Source organism: Danio rerio, chromosome 20 (assembly GCF_049306965.1).
Source record: "Danio rerio strain Tuebingen ecotype United States chromosome 20, GRCz12tu, whole genome shotgun sequence".
Classification (NCBI taxonomy): domain Eukaryota; kingdom Metazoa; phylum Chordata; class Actinopteri; order Cypriniformes; family Danionidae; genus Danio; species Danio rerio.
In genome coordinates this window covers 34,129,281-34,152,104 of record NC_133195.1, presented here as the reverse complement: position 1 = coordinate 34,152,104, position 22,824 = coordinate 34,129,281, and the positions used below count along the sequence as shown (strand labels likewise).

Genomic DNA, 22,824 nt, shown 5'->3' with positions numbered 1-22,824 from the left:
AGGTTGCTAGTTTGATTCCCATTCTCTCTCCATCTTCGATACCAAGATAAAAAAAATTATCCTGACCAAGGCACCTAACCCCTAATTGCTTCCTGGGGCACTGGAAGCATTAGCTGCCCATTGCTCCATGTGTATGTTTACAATGTCTTTTTGTGTGTGCTCTCACTTTGTTACACTCTGCACTTCGATAAGTTAAAAGACTGGGCTGTTCTATTTGTTGTAGGGATTTCTCTTTAACTGATGATCTTATTTGGAGGGATAGTTACAGATTTAATTAATATGTGAAACACAAGACATTAAGACATTTCAATAAAACTTGATCATATTTGTCTGTTACTGATAATCCAGGTAAAAAAAAAAATTTCTAAGAAAAAAAAGATTACTAAGATCATCTACTAAGATTTTTTTAATCTAAATTAATTGAACTACTAAACTTTAATAATTTTTTTATGTTTTAACTAAGTATATATTTATTATGTGGGGAATGATCCCATTGAATATAATGTTTAAATCTTTCCACATCAGTGTGACACACACCTGCGTGGACAAACACCAAAAAATATTCACAAAATGTAACCCCTCGAATATTTGATTTGATGAAAATTTGATCATAAAATATATCAAGGGACAACAGAGCCTCTGCCGAAAAAACTAAACAAAATGCAAAAAAGAAAAAAAAAAGAAAATCGCATTTAGTTAAAGGACATGTCCAGATCTTATTCTAAATGCTGAGTAGACTGAACGCGGAGTAGATTGAAGCCATCAACAAATAACACTTACTACTTTATGTGTTTGTTAGTTGATTATGTAACTGTAACATTATCATAGTCTTTATTTATGGGTTGTTCAATGTTTGACAATCATGCTTGCGTTTATGCAATGTTTTCCTTACTAATTGGCTTGCTTTAGGACCTGAATTCACTACTTTTTTAAAATAGTTCCTCCTTCCACATAACTTTGAACGGATTCTTGAAACATCTGCCAATTCCAGTAAAGCATTGTGCCATACATTGCAGAACACAGCAGTGGAGTGTAAGGGGTTACGGGAAGTTTGAACAGTAGTAAACTTGAGGTCAATGGATAAATTACTACACCATTGTGTCTTGAGTGAAGCACTTGTGGAAGTGTCACTGCATGAGTGGCAGTGCATTGTAAACTGTGGGTGCATTGACCATAAGGAGATGTTATTTAAAGTCAAATTTAAAGGCATAAACACCACACCCTCCCTTTTACTGTCAGCCAACTTGCTGAAATGAAAATACCTCAATGTTAAGAATCCAACTTGGTGTGTCGTTGCTTATTAAAGACCCTCCGGCTTTTACTTTCACCATATGTCTCAATTTTACCACTGCTTTTCTTCTTAACCTTGTTGTTTATGGATGTCACAAGCTTGTTTTGTGCATCTCAATACTCTGAAGACTAAGAAAGTAGCACTGGTAAAAGTAACTGTGGTCTATGGGGATGGATCAGTTTCATTCAGTCAAAGAAACTTACAACTGTTGGCAGTCAGTATACTCCACAGCTTACTCAAATCCCATGGTCATTTCCTTCAGTTTTTACTTGGTAAGCCATGTGCATAAGTACACTAGCATGTGTGTTGGTCATTTGTGTTAATGTCATTGAGTCTCTTGTCGGAGTTCATTATGGTTTTATTCATTGAGGTTTATTTTATTAAACTTAAGCTGCTTGTAAACCAGCGTCTTACTAATTATGCTTGTTTTCTGCCTATATATATCAGCTATAAACAATCGTATATCTATGTCAAAGGTCATATTCAAGTGGACTCTTTTTAAGCAGCCTCTTCCTGGTTCATCCCAGGTGCTCAGATGCGCTTGGCTGACCCCAGAGAAGAGGACTGTGTGGGCAGCAGTGATGAGAAAAGCACATGAACGTGTTTGAATTTGATGACTTACTACAAATGTTGCTATTCTGCAAAGTCATAAAAACAGCAAACGTCTGATTTAGAGCAAATCTGCAGAAGAACTCTGAATGGGATCTCCCTTTAGATGGTTTATTTAGCATATTTCCTGTCACTAAGAGCAGGCAAAACCGTTTCAAGCTGCAATTCAACACTGCTTTCTCAGGGGTTCAGAGCAGTTTATCTTTTCGAATGGCACCTCTGGGGATGTCTGTGAAAAGGAAGTCCACGTTAAAAACTTAATTTGTTTTAAAGAGTGATATGAGCTAAAGTGTAGGCTTGCAGTTTGCTGTGTATGGTGTTTTTGTAGAGCAAATCTCACTAATCAAAATTATTCTTTGATCAATACATACTAGATAAATACAAACTTTAGGTTAGGGCTGGGTGATAAAATCGATATCAGTATTTATTGATAGAACAACATTGTCAATAACGATAAATTTTTTTAAAATTAAAATGTGGCTGCTGAGCGCGCGCCTTGGAAGGAAGGCTTAGGTAAGTTTGATAAGTTTAGGTTAGTGTAAGTTTGTCATTTCCAATGGAGGTTCGCAACTTGTACAAGTGGCGCTCACGTAATGCGCGTACATTGTCCAGGTACACCTAGTTGAAAAACATCAGAATTTTTTACGAATGCCATGAGTACAATGCGATTCATGCAGTTTGGACTTACCAATCAGCTTTACACTTGGTATGAAATATACAAATTTTAGTATTAACGGCAGAGTAATTACCCGAGTCAAACACAGCGCACCCAAACACTGCAGTGCTTTTTATTTTTTTCCATAAAATTGTATTTGAGCTGCAGCAATGGTTTTCTGTTTGTCATCCTCTGAAAAAAAGATTCATGGTCACCTGGACATGAGAGACACCAGGAAAGCGAGAGCACAGAGCCCATTGTAAATAGTGAAGGAATCCACATCTTCCGGTCAGAATAACAATACTCGTGAAAATGAGTGTTGTGGCTAGCAGCAGTGAGGAGATTATTAAAAAAAAAAAAAAAAAAAGGATGTCGGGATGTCGCCAGAGTGGCTTTTTGGTTCCTTTTCTTGTGCATCCCAGCCCCCAGCTCCCCATCTGAAAGATTATTTAGCATAGATGTTAATAGTTATTCAACTTCACAATTTGTAATGTTGCAGTTTGTATTTGAATAATAATGGTTACTTCCTTTACTTGAAAGCTCAGATTTGTTTATCATAATTAGTTTCGTTTACAGAGGGGTAGGTATGATATGATATAGATTGTTGTGTCTGACACTAATCGGTCAGCTTGTATTTTGTTTATATATATAATTTTTTTCTGATTTCATTATTTGCATGTGCATTGGTTTGTTTATTTTACACATTTCCTTTTTTCCTGTTGGCTTGAATCGGAGGTCACATGATTCTCCTCGATTAATTTTACCTGTGAGAGTTGGTGTAGACATGCATGGTGAGATCTCAATGCAGACACACGTTAAATGCTCCTGATTTTTCTACTGCTGGTTATCAGGCCAACATGGTATAGGAAATGTTGTTTGTATATTAGTTCATTTATTTGGATGTCCTTTTAATTATGTTGTGTTTGTGTGAAACATTTGGTTTGTTTGTTCATCTTTTTAGTTTTCACAGTGTTTAATAAATAAAACGCATGGACATCGGTATTTGGGAAGACTGAGTAAAATGTGCTTCAAATGACTTTTGAGATTGAATCAACAAACAGTGTTTCTTTTACAGAAAGAAACATAAATTGGATGATCAGGGAATGCATTTATTTACAGTACTTATTTTAAATATAAATTCTAGCAACATTTTGCTATATTTAGCAAATTTAGATTTCAGCTCAATTTTGTGACCTTAAACAGATCTTTACATTCCAAAAAGCTAAAAAGTAAATAAAAAAATAATAATTTGGGCTTTAAAATCTTACATTGACAGTTTTTGATATTCCTGGTCTAGTAGTAATTGGTGATTTGGTGTGGTTTATTTAGTTTAGTATGAGAAGTATTTCAGGTCAGGAGAGGCAACAGAGCTGCACATTTCCTGTAAGGCAAGGCCAGGGCTGGATCAGGTGGGCAGAGGTATGTAGTATGTACAGTATAGTCGATCCACAGGAAATAACGCACATGAAATCCAGATGCTCCTGGATTCTTTCTGACCCCTAACCACTTTCTCTTACCCTTAGTGGGATTTCTATAACTGGTGTAAGAAATTTAACCTCATTTTGAGGGACCCTTTTTGTTATAGTACTTGTTTGTTTAAACATGTCTGGAATAAGTATTTTCTGAAAAAAAAAAAACTTAGTGAATTTGACATCATGAGCTTGAATAAGACCCTTTTCTTTGTTATACAACATTTCCTTCTGAAGTTGTTCTGTGTTTGTATGTCTGTTTAACTTCCTCTTTTTTTAAAATACAATTGTTTGACATTTATCATGACAATGACTACAAAGAAGATACATGTGCAATAAAAACCATGTTTATTTTTATGCAACAGTCATCCTTATTTTTATGCAATTATATACATATATATATATATGTATATATATATATATATATATATATATATATATATATATATATATATATATATATATATATATATATATATGTATGTATGTATATATATATATATATATATGTATGTATGTATGTATGTATGTATGTATGTATGTATATATATGTATATATATATGTATATATATATATATATATATATATATATATATATATATATATATATATATATATATATATATATATATATATATATATATTGTGTATGTGTGCGTGTTCTTTGTATTCCTTACATTGTGGGGTCCCACATTCCTAGGTACACCAGTAAATGTTGGCCTTGTGGGTACTTTTTTGGTCCCCATGTGGAAAACAGCTCATAGAAAGAATATACAGTATACTCTGTACATTATAAACATCTGTGGGAAGTCCCCATAAAGATAAAGTGTGTGTTTGCATGCATGCGTGAAACCAGTCAGTTTTTATCAGTCTTAAAAGACTACAGTTTAAAGGGGATACATCACAGAAACATGTAAATTTCCTTTTAATTCGCTCACCCTTAGACAATCCAAGGTTTATGTAACTTATTTTCTTCAGTGGAACAATACAGAAGTTTTTAAGCTGAATTCATTGCTGATTCATAAAATCCAAGTCATTAGCTGCTGTCCTGATGGAGTATAAACAGTAGGCAAAGCTAAATAATGCCCAGAAGGGTTGTTTCCAGAAACTACACTAAACTATTTTATGTAGTTTAAATATGAAAGCCTGAAACTCTAGCTTTTTGTGACATAATGATGAATCAAACCCTCTCGAATAAATCACAAGAATTGAAAGAGCTCCTATTATGGGTTTTTGAAAATTACCTTCCATGCAATGTGTAACACAGCCCTAAGTGAAGTAAAATATCCAGCCGAGGTTTAAATCTGAAAGTTTAAATCTCAAGCCCTGCCCATTTGTTGTGCGCGCAGACTCGCACAGAAATTGAAACCCCCAGCCCCGACCACAACACTGTAGAAAGAAAACGAAGACAAACACTGTAGCAGATCCCAGTTGAATCAAGTCGTGTAGATGATCGAGCGAGCAAAAGTTAGTGTTATTTTCCCTTCTCAAAGATGAGGCTGTGAAGAGTCAGTGGTTGAAGTTTATTTTGGCAAAAATACCTCAGCACTATAGCCCCAGCCTTCTGCTGTGTTCCCATCATTTTTTTGATAAGGTGCTTCAACAATCTACACGTTTACAATGAGAGATTCATCGGCCGTTTGTTAAAGGAAGGAACAGAAAAGACTATTGATGTACAGTATGGGAATTTGTCAGAGCTTGACAGGAACCTTACAGTACACAGTTCATAAATCAGTTTCTTCCCCCATTTCACAAGTGTAAGTTACTTAAGTGCAATTAAAATGGTGCCTCCTTGTTTTCTCTAGCTTACAAATTCTGTATTTAATCATGTTTTGTTACTTGTAACTGCTTGTACTGTATCTGGTTAACTTTTTATATTCTCATATGGCGTCTAAAGCCACGTTGAAAACGTGATGCCTGCTGCTTTGTTTACGGGTTTAAATCCATTTGTGAGCTCGCGATCCACTGCCGCTTGTGGTTGCTATGGCCACCGTTAGCTGTTCCTATACACGTGCAGCAGTCAAGTTTCAAAATAGTTCAGATTTGCCACTGTGTGGATTAATACTGAATGTGTGTCAGGGTTAAGAATAGAGTAATATGCTAGTGTTAAACTGCATTGCTTTAATGCACTCCTGCATTAGGCTCACACATACACTCTCCACTCTTGACTACTCACTATCTCACACTTAACCCAGTCGACCAATCGCTATAGACTGGATCATTGGACCAATCAGCTCAGATTAGCATCGCCCTAAGGAGGGATTTGAGAACAAATGATTTGCTGAACAAATCATATTGGAGTCGTTAGGATAATTAGGTAAAAATGAATGCATATTAAGACAATGAAAGTGTTTTTTGACCTTGAATGCAAATCAGACTGTTGTTGGAGACCCCCAAAATCAAAATATGACATTTTTTTATGCATAATAGAGGCTTTTTAAATCAATGGTGCTGCTTATGCTAACATTAGACACAAGACACCTTATAAATCCTGACACAGCTTTCAGTGCTACTTCAAGGACGTAGACCTCACTTAGTGATGGTTCCTAAAACAACAACACATAGCAATTATTTATAAAAAAGGAAAGCAGATGTCCACCAGCTCTGCCACACTTGGCAGGTGGTAACGGCATCAGACCTATAGAATAACAGTCCCGGGTGGAGACTCTTAAACCCCCCACTGTCATTAGCCTGATGGGCTTAATGTCGGGCCGCTCCTACATGCTAAATCAAAGGTTTGACTGAAGGCCGACCACATATGGCCACGAGTGCTCATGTCGCCACACAGAATAAGAAACATGCACATTGCCTTATACTCTGAGGGAGCTGAATATGGTGTCTGAAATAAAATAAAATGTTAGTTATACAGGGTGTGTTTAACCAGACTGATGTCATTTATTTCAGGACCCTGGCTGTGACCCTGAGCCATATGTTCTTGGTGTGTTAGTGTTTCCTCCATCAGAAGTGTGACTGTTCATAAGTGTGCTGTCAGCCTGTCTGTCACACACCCACTAAAGCTCGTACTATATGGAGTATGGTGGAGGTGAGACAGTGAGATCAATGGAGACTTTTGTAAGGTTGTAGTTCAAGCGTGTAGTTCTGGCTGTTCCCTCCTGAAGCAAGTAGACCATATGATTTGATCAGCTGGAGCTTATTTAGGACAGAAAAACAGATGCATTCTGTTGATAAAGTTAATAAAAATGTTTTAAAAGATAGTACTTTCTTACGTTTGTGCATCACTACTGTTTGTGAATGTAAAAATTTGAAAAGTTTCAAAGATCAGAGCACACAATCAATTATTTTATTGGCTTATAAATAAAGAAGGATTTTAAACGTGCTGTAATGAGTCATTAGTATTTCCAGTCTTCATTCACAAACCTAAGTTTGACAGATTCAAGTATCAAATCTATTGATCATCTTTTTGTCAATTGCCCACGTTAAAGTGTTTTGGTTTGACTTAGGTAAAACCTTTCAGGACGTTTTTTTCACATCAAAAGATAAGTTTAACATAGATTTTTCCATGTGTGATGATATAATTTGTTACTTTTCTCATGGCAAACATAAAATAGAATTTATAGGCAATTTATTGATTTTAATGGGTAAATATTATATTCACAAATGTAATTTTTCTTTTAAATTACATATTTTGCTGAATTTTCTTTGTGACTTAAACTGTTTAATTAATACATTACAAAATGTTTATATTAAAAAAAGTGTAAAAACTTTTCTTTTACTTTCGTCAACTGATGAAGTTTGTTCCTCGTCACTGTCGCGCACTGTCCTGCTTGGTTTGGGACTTGTGTAGCTGTGCATCGATGGATTTTGTCTTCAGTGTTTGGAATTACAGTGGTGAAATTTAAACCACACTGAACTGAACTAAAAACATCCACTCTGAAAACTGGACTGACACAGTTTCAATTTACAAGAGTTTCTATGTTAAGCTGCTTTGACACAATCTACATTGTAAAAGCGATATAGACATACTCATGAATTTAATAGAATTTTTTTTTATTTCATTGAAAATGTATTTTTTCCCTTTTGTTAATTATTTTACTTGATGTGATCAAATATTGTGTTATTAATATAATTGCATTGTTAAACCCAATAAAAAAGGTATGACAAATTTTGCATAAAAGCCAAAGAGGGTAAAATTTACTTGAAACAAACTATTGCAGAGTAAATTTCAATTGTCTCAGTAAAACAAATGGTATTTTTATATAACTTGGACATGCAAATTTGACTTGGTCCCACTGAGAACATTAAAAAACAAGTCTGTGTCTAAAATAAACTTGGCAAAAAAGTAAACCTTTTTTAAAAAAACATTCATGACTGAGTTAGATTAGCTATGTTTCCATTCACCTATTTTTATGCACATTTTAGATATGTGCATAAAAAAACAGTTGATGGAAATGCCAATACGCGAATCAATTTTAAAATTGCGCATAAAAGCGTATGCTGATATCTAAGTAAGATAAACTTTTTTATTCCATAAGAAAAGATGCATATAAACTACGATGGAAACAATTTTACCGAACAAATTCCAGTATGCACATTAAAAAAGGTCATGTGATTTTGTTATAAAAGATCATGTGATGATTAAAATGTATGTGAATAGACAAACCAGCAGGCTGACCGCATTCTAAAACATCTGGGGCCTCGTGCATCAACGCTGCGTACGCACAAAAACTTTGCGTACGCCAGGTTTCACGCTCAGAATAGCTCACGTTTGGATTTACTAACGATGAACTGAACGTGGGAATGTGCGCAGCTCCACAAGCTTTATGGCTGGCGTACGCACATTTTTTGTGCCTGTCTGTTTTATTTCCATTGGCGACTTTTAGAGGCAGTTGTGTTAAATTGCACCCTACAAAGTGTCTTTGAGCCTTGCAATGGCAGCTATATGAGAAGGGTTCATCTAGCAGGTAAATAAGATTTCCATACCATACAGTTGACCAGCCAAACATTAAAGCGCAATTTGCAGCAGTCGCCTGTTTTCCCATTGTAATGGGAGCGATCTACCGCACGCACATTGCTATAAAGACACCACCTGAAGATAAATTTGCATCCGTGAATCAGAAACATTTCCATTCAATAAATGTGCAAATAAAATATGATGCACAGACTTATTAATGATTCCTATTTGTCTTTCTCGTGATAAATAGTAGGCAAAATATGATATGTAGCGGGGAAATAAAAAGGAGTTTTGTGCTCGTGCATGTTGCGCTCAGTTTCACGCAACATGCACGATGTACAAATGAATTGGATGTACAAAAGAATATGCGTGAGATTCGGCGTACGCAGTGTTTCATACATCTGAATTTTTTTCTGCGTACGAACATTTACAGCTTTGTGCGTACGCAATGTTTTAGTATGATTTCCACGCAAGTCTTCGTACATGAGGCCCCTGAACTGTTGTTTTGGTCATTCTAAAACGCCTTAACCATCTCAGTGTTAGTGATATTATATTATTAATTACCTCCAGAATTGTAAAGAGCGTCTGTGCTCCGTGTCTCACGCCTTCAAATGCCACCACGTGTTCATTGCGTGTCTGCATTGTCTTCTGAGGCACAAGTCATTTATTAAATAAAGAAAAGATTAATTTTTTACTTTTGATATTTGGCGCCAGTTAATAGGGAAATTACGATTTTGCGCATAAATTTAATTCGCATCTTTGGATGGAAACAGCTATAGGTTCACAGGTGCATACCTCAGCTGTACCATTTGTAGTTGAAACACAAGTTGCTTTAATTTTAGTTTGCTATGTTGCAACAGCAAAAAACAGAAGACTCTGACAGATTATTTCTACAAAGCCATGGAATAATTCTAAAATTAATTTGGAAATTTAAAGCGACCACATTAAATAAGGACACTTTAAATGTAGCAATGAATTTGATGTGGTAAAAAGGCTTTCAATTCTAGCCTGCAGGTCTGTTTGGTGTTATTTTTATTATAAATTTTATGGTGTGATTAAAAATCGCAAAAGTTTAGCGCATAATAGGTAGCATTTCTGTGCTGATTTTTTTTCTATATAATATATGTTCAATATAAACAATTGACATGGCAAATATGAAGAATAGTATATTCTAGTTTTTAACAGAGAGCATGCACATATTTGTGAAGAGAATATGTGATAAAACATATTACACATTTTAATAGAAGTTGATACATATATTACATACTGACAGCAGTTTCATGCAGACTGCTTAGGACGAATTTACTTGCTTGTTGCCTAAAATCAGATCGAATCAGGCTTTGATTTTGCAAGAATGTTGCGTTCGAGCCAGATGCTTTAATCTTCATGTTCAGAAGGTCCTTTGGTGCTTAAACATCTCGAATATTCAACCTGCGGTCACAGATTATTACAGGATGTGATGTTAAAATGAGACTGGATGAAAATAGCCAGCGGCCTTTGTGTTTCGCACTACCTCACAACCGAGACGTCGACCCTGTGTGGCTTCCTGCTCTGCCTCTGGAGTATTTCTGGCTCTCCTCATCAACAAACCATACTTTACAGAGTCACCAATTTCATAACTCTAATTAAACATTGCATGCCGAAAGTGTACGTTTATGGCATTCCGACACAAACAACAGCATTCCAAAGCCAGGCCAGCTGTATTCTAAAATGTTTTGCTTTGTGAAAGACGAAAACACTTCTGTTGAGCAAAAACGATTGATTTTTTTTTTCAGTGCTCCTGCTGGGGACTTTAGTGTTTGTGAGAATTCCAATTTAGTGGGTTTTTCCATCAATGTAATTATGAGCTTTTTGTGTCTTTAATTGCATGTTATTAATGATCCTCTCGTAAGGAAAGCAAGCTTTGAACTGGCTGCAACACAACCCATGAACAAAGTTGACAAATGCTGTTTGATTTGTTTCCAGCCTTCGCCTTCTCTCTGTTTTATGCGACTGGCCCCCGCTAATGATTGCAGAAGTCCTCTGTTTATGTTTTTCATTTCTGCTGATTTGGCCTCCAATTATTTCCAAGCCTGGCGACCTGAATGACTCTTCTTGGAGTCTGGGAATCTGACCCCATATGACTGCAGTCAGGATGGGTAATTAGTGGAGGTGCTAATTGGCTCTAAGGGGTTACGAAGGTCCAATATCAGGTGAAGTGAGATGCAGACCAAAGCATGTACCAAGGGTGACATTGTGGGGGGTAAGCAGGGCACTGGGGCTGTCGGTGGATAATGAAGGAAACCCCCCAATAACTGGATAATCCTGATAGTACTGACAAGCACATTTTAGGATAGGGTCAATCTGAGGCCTTGGAGGGCAGTTTTAAAAGCAGTTTAGCATGGATTTCATACGCTTTAGAGCTTCATCGTCAAATTAAAAAATTATTTGTTTTTTAGGTACAAGCTTTGTTTGTGTATACTGGCATTTTTTTGCTTGTTGTTGATTTTTTTTTATGTCATTTACATTGTACAGATAGATGCATTATACAGTTCACTTCACATGCATTCAACATGCAGTTCACCTTTTAGTTGTTTTGTGCACACAAGGTGGCAACACTGAGCTGGACTGTTCTTTCACAGTTGGAAAATAAGTGAAAAGAACAGGAAAAACAACAAACTACTGAAGATAGGCACTTTAATGAGGTAGGCCTGCACGATTCTGGCTAAAATAAGAATCACAATTTATTTTTATTTTTTGCTTAACGATCACGATTTCCTCACATTTCTGTAAATGTAAAATAAAGATTAATATGCGCAGACTATTATATTGTTATTTCTCAAGCAAATTCTCTTTTTTACTTTTGATATTTGGCGCCAGGATATGACGATTTTGTTCTTTTTGACTCGTTGGATGGAAACGCTGCTTTATTCACACATGTTTTGTGTTATATTCCAGTTTTGCGCATGAATTTTATTAGTATCCATGGATGGAAACATGGCAGTTGTTTAGGTTTATAGTTGCATACTGTACCTCAGCTGTATCATTTGTTGTTAAAACACAAGTTATTTGAATTCTAGTTTGCTATGTTGCTGGAAAATAAATCAGAAGATTCTGACGGATTATTTCTACAAAGCTGTAGCATAATTCTAAAACAGGTTTAAAAATCAAAGAATATTATTATTGTTATTTCTCAAACTTATGGTAAAACAACAATAATAATATTACATGTAGGTCTACTGTTGGTTAAAATGCTAAATTTTGTACAGACCTGCAATGGTGGACTTGAATAGGCTTTAAACTGCTCTTGGTCAGTTTTTTTAACACTGCTAAAAAAAGACATTATTATCTATTATTATTATTGTTATTATTATTATCATTATTATTATTATTATTATTATTAGATTCCTTCTTTAATTATATTCAACATTATATAGGCTAGAGTAGTTATACTGACACTTAAACATTCATGCACAACACTGTGTGTTCGCTATTAAAGAAAAACATCTTATGCTTGTCTCAATCATAACTCTAAAATGCGATATGATTATTTAAATGATCTGTGTGCTTTCAGTTTCATTTTTCACTGCCGAGTGCGGTTCGTAATTCCGGCAGGGCTCCTAAACATTTGCTTTGTGCCACAAACTGAACATTATTTACAACTGTATTACTTGTTATTCACAGCCTATGCAGGTTCTGTTCACTAAAGTAGACTTCATTCACAGCCACACACCCACCCTCTCTGTGGTAACAGCTTCATGACATGAAGACAGAAATTAAATTTTTGGGTGAATTATACCTCATAAATACAGTGTGTGACTCTTTCAACACCATTTTGAGGTGTCCAAGTTGTTGAGAAACAATGTGAAGACTTATGCGACTGCCTTTTTGACCCTGAAAATATAATTGGCTGAATCGTAGAAATGCTGGATTAGGATGGTCTAGGGGGTTGAATCGAGATCATGATCATTTTTTGATTATTCGTGCAGTCCTAGTATGAGGGCCCTAGAAAATAAAAAAACTCTATGGGTGCATCTTTGTTAGCTTCCTAATTCCTGAGATCGAGAATCAGCAGGTCTTGTACACCAATTCAGACACTGATAAGGACAGCAGTGAGTTTAATTCACTAGACATTAGGACACTGAGCATGACCTGAGAATGTCTTTGACATACATCATCAAATCTGGAATTTATATAACACAATCATTTTCTAAAAGTTCAATATAGGTAAATAGTTTAATTGTTATATATACCAGCAATATTGCAATCTTTTCTCATTTAAACATGTTTGCTATATTGTTCTGTACCTCTCTAACCTTGTTTATTTATGGTTAAAGATAAAAAGATGATGGATTGTTAAAACAAAAAAATATATATATGATGGATGTGTGAAAATTATTTATTTTTTATTAGCACAAATACCTCACAGCAAAAAGGTTGGTGGTTCGAGCCCCGGCTGGGTCAGTTAGTATTTCTCCCTGTGTTCATGTGGGTTTCCTCCTGGTGCTCCGATTTACCCCACAGTCCAAAGACATGCGGTACAGGTGAATTGAATAAACTAAATTGGCCGTAATGTTTTTGTATGAATGCAAGAGTATATGGGTGTTTCCCAGTTTCCAGTTTCCCAGTTGCGGCTGGAAGGGTATCTGCAGTGTAAAACATATTCTGGATAAGTTGGCGGTTTAAAATGAATTAATGAATAATAGATTTTTTGATAATCTTCAATCAAAGTCTGGCCTATTGTTTCCATGTTTGGAGTGGCAGTACTTCTCTGTTGACATCAGTTTGACAGCTTTAGCCAGTATTCTTAACTATGCCCTTCTTACCATTAGTTTGCTACTAAGTGAATAATGCAGAAAAAGAAAACCTGCTCCCTACTTAATATTCCATTTCAGTTAGAAGCACATCAGCATACTAAAATAAAATTGTCAAAGACGTCTGGTTCACAGAGACTTTAAATGAACATAATTACTATTGATGCTCTCTGATTTTTTTGCAGTGCATTATGGGACTTTTCAAGGAGCAAAAGTTTCAGTGGACTGAAACTCCCTGATCAGTGCCCTGACTACTAAACAAAGGAGCTAATTGAGACTCACCCTATGTTAAATAGGTACAAAGACATGGATAAATTAGAGTGCATGTTTCTTTGTTTGCTATAATAATTATAAAATGCAGTATATTATACTTAATATTATATTATCTGAGTTTTAAAAACTTATCTTGTAACTAATATCCATGTATCAAATAACGACTCTTGTAAATAATTTATTCAATAAGCATTTATGAGCTGATGCTAATACGGCTGCTGTTATATCATGCATCATTACCTGTTATTTGTTCAAATAGTTTAGAACATTTAACTGATAAAAGAAAGTATTCTTTGGGCTTCAGCCTACAAAACAACATACTTTACTACATTACAAATCAACCTAATTCAAGAATGGTACATGTGTATTAAAACACAATTTCCTTCAAGGTTTATTTTTAACCTGACAAGCACTCGCTGTATAATAACTTCACATGTCTTGTATGTCAGCAGCACATAAGTGCACATGAATGTAGTGTTCGCATAGTGAACATGTTTGAAGACATATGACCCCATTAACAAGATCTCAGGGCTGCCAGCAGCCGCTAAATGAGGAACTTGATGTCTCCTGATGGATAATGCAAACACGTCCCCCTGACATTGCTTAAATATTTTAGGGCAGTTAGTTTGTCAGTTTAGGTCAGTAAAAAAAGAGCAGAAAATTTGTTTTGAAATATTAATATCTCCAATAAATGCTTTCTAATAATCAAAAGAACTTAAAAACTGGTTACACAGTATTAAATTGCACAAGTGTTTTCAGCAATGATAAAAATGTTGCTAGGAGCACTAAATCAGATGAAGGATGATGAGACACTAGAGACTGGAGTAATTGTGAGTGATGATTTAGTTTTTCCATCACCAGAATTAACTACTTTTAAAATATATTAAAATAAGTTACTTTAAATTGTGATTTATTCTGTTTTATTGCTTTTTTGTTCAAATACGTTTTGGTTAGAATTAAAGGCCTAAAGAATATTTTCTTATATGCAGGAATTCTGCCTTGATAGTGTTTTTACTTATAGATTGCTTGCTTATTCTGTCACATTTTCAAAGTTGTAATTTTTTTATATTATCAATGAGGGACAATACATTCAAGTACTGTATATTATACAAAAGTATCTTACACAACAATATATTAGGGTGTTGTTGGACAGTACATTCAACAACAATAAATTCCCTTTGATAGTTTGCGCTCTGCAAGTCACCGTCAGTTTGATTGTGATTTATCTTTGCCAAAACTATTGGTGATTTATGACTTTTTGCTCTGTGTATGAGAAATCATCGATCTATGTTTGTGAATATCTCATTCTTTTTGCTCAGCCTCACACTGAGAAAGTTGAAGATAGGCTGAGAATTATTGCAACTCTGTGTTGCTAGATGACTTATTTATTCAGTAGACAGACACAGACAGATCATAACAGATAGCTTTAAAGGCACAGTGTACCTCATTCTGCAAATGAAAATATTGTTTCACTGATCCTAATGTCAGTATGAGCTATGACTGAGCTATGACCTTTCTTGATTGTGACGCAAAAGAAAGTCTTATCTTAAGGTGCAGACACGTGTTGCTGAGTTTAAATCATTTTTTTGGACGAAATCTAGCCAGTCTAATAGGATTGTGTGAAATTAAGAGTTCTGGATGCAAGTCATTCTGCTGCATTTCGTGGTCATACATTAAGTGTTTGAGCTGTTGTATTAAACATGATGAAATCAAGCGGTAAGTCACTATAAAAGCATCATACAGTTACTCATTTGACTGAACAGTTATTTGCCCTGGATAGTCTAGGGGAGTAAGGTTGCATACTTGAACTGAGGATTTGGTTGAAACAGAAACTCTAACTAAAATTGTGCTACAAAGAAAGGATGGACAATAGTAACTTGTCTATAAAATAATAGTGATTTATTTACAAGTGGGGATGGTGAAACAGTGAGTTATTTACAATATTGACAATTTTAGAAACAATGAACTGAATTTTTTGAAAGACTGGCTATGGGTGGCGCTAAAGTAAAGAACCAATCAAAACCAAAAGAGTCCTACTAATATTCAAAAACAATCCCCTCTAATCTAATCTAGTAAACAAAAGTTATAAAATAAATAAATATTCAACATCATTGACGTCCTACCCAGTGGTGTAGTCCTTAAAAAAGGTGGTGTACTATTACCCACCCATTCCAAATTTTTAAAGTAGGCAAAGAAACGATGAAAGTCAATGTTTCTTTGATTTATTACCTATATATATATATATATATATATATATATATATATATATATATATATATATATATATATATTAAACATCAATTGACTTCTATCTATTGACTTCCACAGAAGAAAAAAACAAAAACTGTGAAAGTCAATGTTTACAAGTGTCCAGCTTTCTTCGAAATATCTTCTTTTGTGTTCAACAGAATAATAAAAACATTTTAAAAAGACAAACCGGTTAGGAACAAGTAAAGCAAAAAAATTTTTTTGGGTGAACTATCCATTTATCAATATTTAAACAAATTTATTCATTTTAATACCAATTCAATTATGCTTAGCTAATAGTGACCTCAGCAGACCCGAAGATTGGCTAATAATATCGAGCTGTATTTAAATGTATATGAGCCCAAGTATATATACATTATATTATGCAGATATTCCAACAATCTATTGATAAACACACCTTGTGCGTATGGTCTGCACAGCTGTGGTTTGCTGACTAAATGGAAAACGAGTTGAAAACAGAGCGGAAATCTGCCACCAGTTTTATATCAAATTTAAAGGGTACTGTGGCGGTTATCGAGAGATGTACAGTTCATGATGTAATCGCTAAAGTTTTAGGGAGGCCGAATGGAAATATAGGAGTGCTAAGGAGCACCCATGCTGTTTTTTTAATTTTACTTGAAAGTTTCAGCAATACATCAGCTGATTTGTTGTGATCTTCGGAAAATTCTCACGAAATGTTCTCACAGCTGCTGCGGTTGTCAGGGAGCAGGGAATGGCGCAAATGAAACAAATGCACCTATTGCAACAGATTAAGATGCACGGTAAAAAATACATTTGGTAGACCGTTAAAGGAAACACGAATACACATCAATTAGGGAAGTCTAATAACCAAAACAAGTGAGTGTACCGAGGGTATACGCTATTGATCCTCAGAAGTTGTGATACTCAAACAGCTCGTGGAAAAAAGTAGGCATACTGAGTATATGTGCATATAACAAGGACTACACCACTGGTCCTACCTTATCTACACTAACTATGTAGCAAAAAATACAAAGGTTGGCGCACACCCTTTTACCTAGAGTATCTCTAGACATTTGTAATCCTACGTATTGAGATGTATGTCACGTGACTTACTTACTAACCAGCCTTTCTAACCTCAATGACAAACACGAGGGTAGGGAAAAATGCTAACACAAGAGTAAGAAAAGACAGCAACAAAATTCAAACAACAACAACAACAACACAGTTCAAACAATATCAAAAAACTGAGTTATCAAAAAATACTAAAGTATTGAAAAAATACTAGCAAAAAGCACAAATGCAAATCATCAAAGCAAGCCAAAAGACTGTCAAACTGCTGGAATGAAGAGTTTTTTTTTTAAATGAGTTTAGTTTTGTTTTGTCTGCATTTCTCTCTAAGCTCATGATTTACTAAATAACAGATGTTTTCTGTAATCAGCTCAATCTGACATTCAATTTTCTTCACAGGAGAATCCACTTTTGTTGACGACCACGGGCCTCCTACACCGAGGGTGAGTTGTTGTTTTTTTTTTTTTTCAATTGTCCTGTTTCTCTGGCCTTCTCACTGTACAGGAAATCAGTTCAGGATTTAGTGTTCATTGTAGACTCATTTCCTCAGATTTGACAGTGACTGGAAGTTCTCTCATACACACACACACACACACACACACACAAACACACACACACATACAAAGAGAAAGAGACACCACACAAAGCTACATTCAGCCACACATTCACATTTAACAACCCAATAAAATGGTTTGAAGAATGTGGTTTTGTGTCCTATGTGGATGTATTTCCTGTTAAAACAGGAAGGTTGAGTGGTAGAGTATGAAGGACATTTTATTAATAGCCATTTTACACTACAGCCTGGAAAAATGTTATTTCTGTTAAAAAAATCAAAGTGATAGTCCTTGACTCTCTATGTTCAGGATTGCTGAATGAAAAACATTTATTTAATACTTATATTTTTGGTTCTGGTTCGCTTAAGTAATTTTTAGGAACAAAAATAAAAATGCAAAATAACCAAAAAACAGTTTTTAAACATACAGTAGATGTCTAAAATAGTAAACAATTTACATGAACCACTTATTTATCATAAAAAATCTGATGTACAACCAAAATCTAAAATAACCAAAGCACTTAAAAACAAACATGCTTTATTTTGTGGAAAAATATTCAAATGAGCTGTCCCGTAGCTTGCGGTGATCGTATAGTGGTGGGGCGTCACAGTGGCACAGTAGGTAGTGCTGTCGCCTCACAGCAAAAAGGTTGCTGGTTCGAGCCTAGGCTGGGTCAGTTGGCATTTCTATGTGGAGTTTGTATGTTCTCCCCGTGTTCGTGTGGGTTTTCTTCCGGGTACTCTGGTTTCCCCCACAAGCCCAAAGACATGTTTGTACAGGTGAATTGGGTAAGCTAAAAATTGTTTGTAGTGTATGTGTGTGATTGCGGGAGTGTATGGATGTTTCCCAGTGATGAGTTGCAGCTGAAAGGGCATCCGCTGTGTAAAAAATATGCTGTATAAGTTGGAAAGTCATTCCACTGTGTTGACCCCAGATTAATAAAGGGACTAAGCTGAAAACAAAATGAATCAATATTCAAATGAACTGCCCAAAGCAATCACACCACAATTTGTTAGAATTCTATAAGCATATCTTTTGATCTTGATGGATTGGAAGTCCACTTTACCACCTACTTTTTAAAAATAGCTGACTGAAATGGTGGTTTAAGCTTGAAAAAAATTGTTTTGCTTGGGCAGATGCCTCTAAAAAGTTTAACAAAATCTGGAAACTCTTCCTTGCTTATCTTTTCAAGAGTTGAAAGTAGGACACTAATGATTCATAAACTATTGTAATGCTACTTTTCTACTCCATTTTTAATGTTTTGAGTTTGATCAAGTAAACTTGATGGTCTATATTATTTTCTCTATATGTTGCATGTTATTATTTTATGTTGTTTTTTTATCTGTATTTTTTGTTATCATTTGTATAAAAAAGTATTATAGATTGTATAAATGTTTTTGTTCTGTTTTGTGCTTATTAAAACTGATATAAATAAAATTTATAAAAATAAATAAGATTTGTATAACCATGCGAAAAGTAAACCAGAGTAATACGTGCATCTGACAAAAGTAAAATGAATCGACTTCAACTTCAGTTTGCTGGGATATTATGAAATAAAAGCTGAAAACATTTTATATTATGAAGTATTTAGCTGACAAAAAGAGATGTTTATGCTTGAAATTTTAAGTGTCAAAAAAGCAATTATGAAAGTTAAGTTGATGCATACATTCACGACTGCTCATCTTATCAATGCTTCCATTAAAAGGAGGACTTCTCTGTTGATGTTGATGTAGGATTAGAGAGAGAAAGTGAAACAGAAAGAGTATAAAGAGCCAGCTTGATTTTAAATGAGTGTTGAACCCAGTGAATGTTTCAGCTGGGTTTGCTCAGAGGATGAACCATTGCTCTGTTTCATAATAGTAGGTTTGAAGCCATCACTGCGGTTTGTCTCTGGTTTTTTTAAAGACGTGTTGAAAAACGAATCATTATATGCGTTACAGGACACAGTTGTTTTAAGATGCAAGTCTTAAAGCACTTGTTGCATGTTTCAATTTCCTGTAGATTTGAAATGATTCATAAGCATGTTTGTAATCTGTGTTATAATCAGTGTTTAGTGGTTAAACATAGCTCCAGAGAATTACTCTCATTTCTCTGCAATACATGTGCTATTTTCCATCTCTTTGCTTTCAAATGATTCACAGACTCTGGAATGCTGGGATGATTCATTGATAGTATTAAGAACTGAGTGTGAGCGCACATGAATATGACAGAAGAGAACAGGAGAGGAGGATCCACCCATAAAAATACTCTTGCGAATTGCAGAGATAGTCCTGTGCAAATATAAACTGTACAAGCAATGTTTTAATGTTTGTTTTTTTTTTTTCTAGAGGGATTGTTCTAATACATTCTGCCATTTCCTGTATTAAATATATACAGTACACTCCAGAGGCCTCTATACCACAGCAAAATAGATCTACAGTGTATCCAATAATCTCATGAGATCAGTTCAGTAGATACACCATCTGGTTTTTAAAAATAATTCTTGTTAAAAATTGTGTTTTAGAGTGTGTTTAGCAATTTAGAAGACGTACTTCACAGTGAATCTTCTAGATTAGATTTAAATTATATATGTTTTGCTTATATGTTTACATACACATTGTCGATCTTTACATACTAAACAAAATAGTACATTTGTCAAAAAAAACAAACTGTGCAAAAGTGTACATATCCTTGAATCTTAACAGTTTGTTATTATCTGAATGATCCACAACTGTATTCAGCTTTTTTAGATAGTTGTTTGCGAGTCCCTTGTCCTGAGCAGTTAAACAGCCCACGGTTTAGAAAAAATCCTCTGCATTCTTTGGTTTTTTGGCATCTGCTGCATGTTTGGCCACTTTCCAGCTGAGGACTATTTTGAGGTGCATCTTTTCACACTAAGCATAGGTGAGGAACTCATTATACAAATTTCAAAATATTGCATTTTTATCTGATCATACTTTTTTTCTGATGCTCAAGGATGGAAACTTGCATTAAGATGCATTAACATGCCATGATGACAGTACAGGCTACGCAGTGGCACAGTAGGTAGTGCTGTCACCTCACAGCAAGAAGGTCGCTGGCTCGAGCCTCGACCGGGTCTGTTGGCGTTTCTGTGTGGAGTTTTCATGTTCCCCTTGTGTTCGCTTGGGTTTCCTCTGGGTGCTCCATTTCCCCCCACAGTACAAAGACATGCGGTATAGGTGAATTGGGTTGGTTAAATTGTCCGTAGTGTTTGAGTGTGAATGAGTGTGTATGGATGTTTCCCAGAGATCCGGGGGCATCCGCTGCGTAAAACATACCGGATAAGTTGGCGGTTCATTCCGCTGTGGTGAATTCGAATTAATAAAGAGACTAAGCTGAAAAGAGAATGAATGAATGAATGAATAAATGATGGCAGTACATAATATTTTACTACATATTTTACAAGACCCTAGTATTTAGCAAGTTAGGGCAATTAGGCAAGTCATTGTATAAAGTTTGTTCTGTAGACAATCGGAAAAAAATAGCTTATAGGGGCTAATATGAAATAGTTTAATATGGTTTAAAATAAATATTAATTATTATAGCCAAAATAAAACAAGGACTTTCTCCAGAAGAAAAATTTTATCAGACATGCTGTGAAAATTTCCTTGCTTTGTTAAACATCATTTGGCAAATATTTGATAAAAAAAATCACTAATAAAATTCATTAATAATTTATTATTTTATTTATTTATTTATTTATTTTATAATAAAAAATATATATATAATTTAGGGCAAAAATTGACTGTACATACAAACTTTGTTTAAAAATGATATTTTTTTCTGTTCTGGAATAAACAAAAGACACAGATTTTCTTCTTTAGACAGTGTAAAACTGAAGCTCTCTCTGACCCTGAGCCACAAAGACAGACAAAGATAAGAGTGTGTGCATCAGCAGCTGGCCAAAGACACTGAAGGAAATAGAAAGAGACTCAAACAGATCCATGTTTAATTATGGTGTTTAAGCCTGATTTGCTTTAATAAGAGGCAAACTATGTTTGCTTTAGTTTGGGGAACAGAGCTGAATTCAGGGCTGGGGAATTCGGAACAGTATGATTGCAAAATAGCATACTATTCACTGTACTTTCCATCTGAGAACAAATCGCCAAGTGAATTTAATGTAAAATGTTAAAGTCCTGCACTTCAGACAGATGTGCACAAGAATGTATTCGAGAGCATGTGTGTACTGTATTTACATAAGTGTATATACAGTTTTACAGTTTAGAATAAAACATTTGGAAAATATGACTGCCTGAATGTGATGTAATGTAATCAAAGTCCACTTGAGTGTATGGATGTATATAAATCATCCAGTTTCCACCTAAACCTCTTCTGTTCGCTATATAAAGATGTACCTAGCATTTTCCAAGGTAACAATGTTTCGTGTGGATCTGTCTAGTCTGGGAAAGTAGCTGAAACCCCCACAGTTTCGAAAAGACCTCAAGCCAGCAATGACAACAACCACTATTAACATCTCACAGCTGTGGAAAAACAAGTCTATAAGCACACAAACTCTGAACAGGCATTCACAAACTTGGGCACACAACAACATACTATGAAACTAGTAAACTAGACAGTTCAAAAGAACACTATTTATTGGGAAAAGAAATCTTTTGTAACAATGTCATTGTCTTTACTGCCATGTTTAACCAATTAAATGCATCTTTGCTGAATAAAAGCATTAGAAATGATTAATTAAAACAAAATACAAATCTTAAAAGATAAAATAAACCCCAAAACTGTAAACAGTTTGTTAAATCAAACAGATTGCATTATTTATTTTTCAGTATTACAGAACTCAAGAGATGAAATAGAAAGTCTGATTGTGTTCATATTAAAGGGGAAATAAAAGAGTGAGTGAGATAGAAATGGAGATGGAGTGAATGAAAATGGGATGTGGGAGAATTAGCGAGGCAGCTGGGCTCAGACAAGGCCTCTTATGTGTGTGCGAGGTGAAAAGAGGGCATTCT

At 35.0% G+C, this 22,824-nt stretch overlaps 1 protein-coding gene across 5 annotated transcripts in view; it reads left to right on the top strand.

The window, feature by feature from the left end:
• The window catches only part of usta (uronyl 2-sulfotransferase a), a 118,858-nt gene that overhangs the window by 63,715 nt on the left and 32,319 nt on the right, over positions 1-22,824 (top strand). For 3 of the 5 annotated variants that reach the window (XM_009294731.4, NM_001032729.1, XM_073932605.1), the window contains 1 exon segment: positions 17,700-17,743. In XM_009294731.4, the coding sequence (XP_009293006.1) occupies positions 17,700-17,743 (44 nt within the window). 5 annotated transcript variants of the gene reach the window in all.